This window comes from Poromitra crassiceps, assembly GCF_964638095.1.
Source record: "Poromitra crassiceps genome assembly, contig: HAP1_SCAFFOLD_1209, whole genome shotgun sequence".
In the NCBI taxonomy this organism is placed as follows: domain Eukaryota; kingdom Metazoa; phylum Chordata; class Actinopteri; order Beryciformes; family Melamphaidae; genus Poromitra; species Poromitra crassiceps.
This window is the reverse complement of record NW_028151201.1, coordinates 5001-11555: the sequence shown is the minus strand read 5'-3', so window position 1 is coordinate 11555 and position 6555 is coordinate 5001. Positions and strand designations below refer to the sequence as shown.

General features: G+C 43.6%; 1 protein-coding gene across 1 annotated transcript in view; it reads left to right on the top strand.

Annotated features, from left to right (window-relative positions):
- Positions 1-897: 897 nt before the first annotated feature.
- LOC310771782 (homeobox protein Meis1) overlaps positions 898-6555 on the top strand; it is a gene marked incomplete at its 3' end in the record, with an annotated part of 6513 nt that continues 855 nt past the window's right edge. The window contains exons 1-5 of the mRNA XM_083664306.1: positions 898-1388; positions 3271-3491; positions 4652-4793; positions 5057-5107; positions 5697-5747. Of these exons, the coding sequence (XP_083520432.1) occupies positions 1377-1388; positions 3271-3491; positions 4652-4793; positions 5057-5107; positions 5697-5747 (477 nt within the window). The remainder of the gene's footprint in view (positions 1389-3270; positions 3492-4651; positions 4794-5056; positions 5108-5696; positions 5748-6555) is intronic.

Genomic DNA, 6555 nt, shown 5'->3' with positions numbered 1-6555 from the left:
GCACTAATGAAAAGGTGGATAGCAAATAGTCTGTATGGAAGTTTACTGAGCAGCCTAAACCCCCGAGACTGACTGCTCACCTGGCTTCATCAATGCAACAATACATTAACAATAGGCTATACAATGTAGTGGAGGTGCATAGTAGCCATGTTGCTGATAGTCTGTCTGGCACAAGCCTATAGGTCTACAAACTATTATGTATATAGCTTAATTGCTCGGCCTATCTAATTATTCCCCATATCTGCTATCAATTTCCAAATATCTAATCACAATTTAACCTGCACCTCAGAAACACCAGCTTTGCCCTCATAAGCTATAAGGACAAGTTGACAGCATCTGACATCAAAGTTCCAAACCGTCTGCTTTGGGATGCTACATGCGCCGAGTTGCGCTAGGGGTCACAAAGAGACAACATGCACATGGTCTCGATCTGACGGATCGATTTGGGCTGGGAATGACGCGTGTGAATGAGAACAAGCTATAAAAACCTATAGACCCTGGTGGAGAAACTGTGGTTGTGTTCTTCCAGGCAGGCAGCTCCTCTGGTCGGGCTCGCCTCGCTGCTGGGTCCTCCCACCCCCCCTGCTCTCTGCACCACTTGCTGCAGCCCGGTGCGCGTTGTGTAAGACGCGACCTGTTATGGCCACCACTACTTCCGGGTTTCAGCAGTCTGGTCCAGATCATCCACTCCTCCTCAGCTCCAACACACACACATCCATTGTACACAAACGGGCAGGCGGCTCACACACATGCACACACACGCAATACACACACACATCCACACACGCGCATAGCATCGATCGTGGCTCCTTTAAGAAAGCCTAAGCCAGAATTATCACCCCACCTCCTCTTGATCTCCTCTAGACGCTTTTGCATAAAAAAATCTCTTGCCGGGGAGCTGAGAGTGATCAAAGAAAACGCGAGGAGAGCCTGCTTCATTTTTTAACTGTGATTGTGACCATTAACATTTAGGTGGTGCCGATCCCGTGGAGACGCGCGTCGGTCGGGACCATCATTCATCCGGTACTTTTGACAAGCCCTGACAGACAGGCGGAGTGCAGGGCAGCGGAGAGCCATGAGAGTCGCTCGTTTTGTTTGAGCGGGCTATTTTATTTTCATCTTGGTTTTTGGAAAAGGAGCCGCTGTGTCCCGACTCGAGGATAGCCGAGGACCTATTCGCCGCGCCTGGGCTAAACTTGCGCAGAGAAGCGAGCGGGGGCTGGCTTCACCGCTCCGCGGAGGAAAAACAGGCATACGGGATTTTGGTTGAGACATCTCGCCGTTTATTTGGATTTTCCTTTCTTCATTTCGTCTCCACCCTGGCCTCAGAGGGGATATATCTAAGCTGAAAGGAAGACCAGGGAGTGAGGAGGGTTATGGCGCAACGGGTACGTAGGGCAATCCCCCCCTTCAAAAAGTTTCTCTGGGTCTACCCTGCTTGAATGCAATCCTGCACTGTAACGTGGCTTAATGACACACACGCACAGACACTCACTCACTCGCGGCGAAAGTTTCTCTCGTCTTCCCCACACATGGAGACACAATTTCGTGTTTTGCGTCTTTTGGCACGCTATTACGCACGAACGCACTCGTTTTTGCTCCACAAATCGGCCCACGAAGGGACATTGGAAGCGTGTTCATATCTCATATCGGCTATTTTTTTTTTTTAGATTAGTTATGACAGGCCAGTTACTGGAAGCGGAATGGGGGGAGGGCATAGCGGCAACACAATCTCCACATTCCCCCCTAAAAGTCAATTTCGTCAAGATTTCATAATTGAGTGGAGTATTTATGGTGAAAGAAATCCATATTTTAACATCAGTTATGCGTCGTCGCCTATAGCAATATACTTTAATTCCCTAAATTATGGGAAAACGTAGAATATTAGCAAAATGCCAGTGAGGCCGTTTTTAGTAATGAGGTGATGACAAACGCTTTGATTCATATACTCCTGTAGGACTGCTGCAGAACACAGACAGCGGCTAGGATCTTCACATGGAGCGTAAACATGGTCAAAGCGAACAGACTAGAGACATTTAGCAGCTTAGTTTGGCACTGGGGCAGCATCACGCTGGGTTTGCACCTCTTTGGCTTTAGGGTCGAAACGTTAGGCTTTAAGTGATAATGCCTTTTCCTCACTTTCCCCGACACTACGTTGTCACTTCCAGAGAGCACTATCAATAATTCAAGACTCTCATTAAATTGTTAAAGAAGCGGATCTCAAATATGGAATATATATAGCCTATATTTAGTTTTTTTTAGGAGGCCTGCCTCAATATAGCCACCTATAAAACAAAGCAACAGCGTGCTAATAAGTGCCATGGCTGATTTCGAGGTGAATGGGACGCTATATGCACAAATAGCTCAAAACTAACACATGAAAAAAGTTGAAAGTATATAACCAACTTCAGTGAACATCATATGAAAAGCACAACACTCGTTTTAATTGTGTAGAGCACACGAATCAGCAGTGAGTGTGGTTGATCTGTAATAACATGCTGCATAATGATGAGCCTCTAAAATTAGAAAACACTGCAATTAACGAGATTAGGCCGTTTTGTTGTTGTACAAACTGAATACACGGACCACCAGGCTTATGCGTTTAAAAACACAAACACTACTGCTGATAAGAATCATAATTGAGTCATATAGTTGTATTTGTGGGTATTCATAGGCCTATTGCTTTAGTTATACTTTGGAACATTATATCATTCTGAATTATTTAGCTTTATTTATCATGGCTGCGTAGTGAACTTCTGCGCATGGAGCTATAAGGTCAAAGTGAAGTTTGGAACAAAAATAGTCTACTTCAATGTAAACTGCCTGCTTATCCACAGCACAATGTCCACCTTAACAAGCCAGTATTAACTTTATTTTTTTTAAATCTTGTTTTCTATCAAATTGAATAGCAATACACTGCGAGCGAGGGAGATTATTTTCACTTTGTTTCCAATGCAGTTACAACAAGTGACAATATTTTTGAAAGAAAGCTATTAGGCTAGTCCTTCTATCGAGAAAACACTCGAATTAAGAGAATTGTTGAAACAGGTCGACTTGCACTGGAAACAAATGGATCTATCCCCAGCAGATCGGCACTTTTCTCCCCTGTTCTAATAAGCAAAACAAAACTTCAAGACTAACTTCTCCCACATCAAAAATATCTCAAGTTGGGCCGACTTATTGTTTGTAGCAAAGTTTAAAAAGCAGTGTTTAATCGATTCACACTCATATTATATTCACTGTGTGGACCCGCGTGTTTGTTGTGTGCAGTACGAAGACTTGCCCCACTACGGGATGGATGGGGTGGGCATCCCGACCACCATGTACGGAGACCCGCACGGCGCCCGGTCCATGCAGGCGGTGCACCTCAACCACGGGCCCCAGCTGCACTCGCACCAGTACCCGCACACCGCCCACACCAACACCATGCCTCCCAGTATGGGCTCCTCCGTTAACGACGCTCTCAAGAGAGATAAAGACTCCATATACGGGTAGGTGCAAGCCTCAGTCCGGTCTGTGGGGAAAACAGTCCCGGAGGGGTGGGTTGGCTGGCCGGCCGGGGTGGCCCAGTGGGTGCAGACAGAGAGACCGTCCCGTAACCGGATAACCACCGGTTCAATCCCCTCCCTGACGGCCGTGCGTCACGGCGAAGTGTCCTTGAGCAAGACACTGGAGCTCCAGCTGCTTGCAGAGGGACTGACGGAAGTGGCTGCTCCATTATTGTTGTTGTTTTATTTTTACGCAATTTGGAAAGTAATGTTTTGCAGAGAAGTTAGTTCACCACGTTTACCAAGACTAAACAAATATTAGAGGTGTTAGAAAGGGGGAAAATACGTATTTTCCCACTCAAAGCCTATCCCACGTTATTATTAGGCTATAATACAGTCCAAAACATATTTCACAGTTTCACACTAGAATAGCCTAATTGTAAGAGAAATGTCGAAGATGACTATTTCTATAGTTTATACAATTTAACTTGCTTAGTTGTTTTTTTTACGTTTCATTGTTTAGCCTTGGCCTAATAATTAGCTACATTCTCTCTTATGCAGGGAATTATTTTTAATTAATTGTGCGTAATGTGTGAGGCTGTAGCAAATTAAAAGTAGATTATGTTCAAAGGAAAATCCCATATATGTCATTTATTAATTTAGATTAATTAATTAAAATGTCTATAAGCATGGTGGTTGCACGGCTGAACATGCTAAAAAATAATTTTACTATCTTTACTCCACACTTTTACGCACAAGTTTGGGGTGCTGTATTATTATCAACATGTTACAGTCTGCATGTATTTACTCTGAAGACTTGTAAACAATAAATAAACAGTAAATACATATATTCAGGAGACGAGATTTCTCCAAACAAAGGCACGTGATGATGTTGTGATCCAAACGTATAGACCTGTGCAAGAAACTGGCTGACTATAAGCTTTTATGCTATTAGGCACGCCTAGATTTAATCACAGAAGTCTGCCCGCTGTTTGCAGCCTTTCTCCAAGCCTCTGCATAATATAATAGCACGGGCTGCAGCATGCAGCAGTCCCCATGGGCGCGTTGTTGGAGAGTAGCATGGCTGGCTAAATCTAGCCTGGAGTAGTCTTGACCCCGGCGCTGTTCTCTCTGGTGACATTTGCTATTGTGTGTGTTCCCAGGCACCCCCTGTTCCCCCTGCTTGCACTGATTTTTGAGAAATGTGAATTAGCGACTTGCACCCCCAGAGAGCCCGGGGTGGCGGGAGGAGACGTCTGTTCATCGGAATCTTTCAATGAAGACATAGCAGTGTTTGCAAAACAGGTCAGCAAAGTTGGATTTTTTTTTTTTACACTTCACATGTTTGGGCTGGTGAGCTCTTACATGCACGCACAAGTATGGACTTCTGACTTTTGTGCGTAAAGTTACTTTTACATTGTAATCCATTAATAAAAATACCCTTTCAAAAAGTGTTCACATATAGGCTATTTGCTGTATAGGTTATTATGGCATTATTACTCCATGTGCTTATTACATTATTCAAATCAATGTTATTGTTTTTAAGAATTTACTTTTCTTGCTTTTAGATTCGGGCAGAAAAGCCCTTATTTTCATCGAATCCAGAATTGGATAATCTGGTAAGCTAAATATTGATTTTTAAAAATATATGCTTTAATAGGGTCCCAATTTGTGAGAGTTGGGCTACTTTTGAATATTTCAGGGGGTGGTTTGCATGTTTCCTCGCCGGCTCAGAGAGGCATGTAGCCTGTAGGCTACTGCAGAAAAGTTCAGGTTTGGCGGTGGTGCTCCTCACTATGGACTGTTTGATATGGGTCACCCTTGATATCGTGATGGCCCCGGGTTGTCTCAGCAGATAAAGGGCCGCCATTAGACAGCTGTCACAAACCTCTGAACTCCGTCTGGAAAGTTATTCTCTTAACGGCTTTCACTTTGTACAGTTTGGGACTTTCAATATGAAATCAAAGTAGCGTGTTCCTCTATAGTCGATAGATAATAGATCCCTGACTCTCAGGGTTATTGCAGTGCTAGTCTGTGTGCCACGTCTCCATATTGTAATAACGTGGAAGTTTAATATCAGTTCCATATAAATTCCATTCATATGAATATTTTCCCCGTCTGCAGTTAGTTGTATTGAGAAAAACGTGCCTGTTTAATATCAAGAGGATGTGCAGCTCATTTTTTTTTATTGTTATTTTAATTTTTCAGATGATTCAAGCCATTCAAGTTTTACGATTTCATCTTCTGGAGCTGGAGAAGGTAATATTCTCACGCCATTCCTGTCCAGTGCGCCACTTCAGACCTACGGGCTGTATTTGCATAAATGTATTTTTGCTAGTCGGTTATAATTAGCGTCAAAATCAATCATGGGGCCATTTCTCTTCCGCGTTTAATCACGACGCAAGCTGTTACAACTGGAACGGATATCTCTGTGCCCAAATCTCCCATGCATGTTCTAATGGAGTTTAATGCTGGCAGAAATTGCATGCAAGGTGAAACATTTAGCCTAACTTTGCGGATTTTAGAAATGATTCTTTGTGGAGGGCAGAGGGCCATCTGTGGATATAGGCAGCGGTGGGTGGAAGACTTTCTTTTTCTCCTTATCAGGTGGGTTACATGTAGCTATACATTTTTACATTAACAATCGTGTAGGCTACGTTCCTTTAGCTGTGTTAGCGTTTGTCCCCTTTTACGCACTGCGGTTATGCGCACAATGACGCAGATAGCTAAATAAAAAGACAGTCGTCCATTTTGTATAGCCTACAAAGGATGATATATTAAGTTTAAATTGATTATAATTATCTATATAGTAGTATAAGAATAGCTCTATGTGCGCTCAGCTTGCTAGGTTTCTCGGGCGATGAGATGCGCGCCGCATGCGCGGGTCGCCAGTGATAATGTAATAAGTAGACGGAATTAAACAGTTTACCTTAAATGTCAGTCAAGCGGGTCACCCTGCTCTAATGGCCACTACCCGGGGCACTGATGATGAATTGAACACGGGTGTTGAGTGCGTTGTAGCCCCTGAGCCCTCTCTTGTCACTGTCAATTTTCAAAGATATCTCTA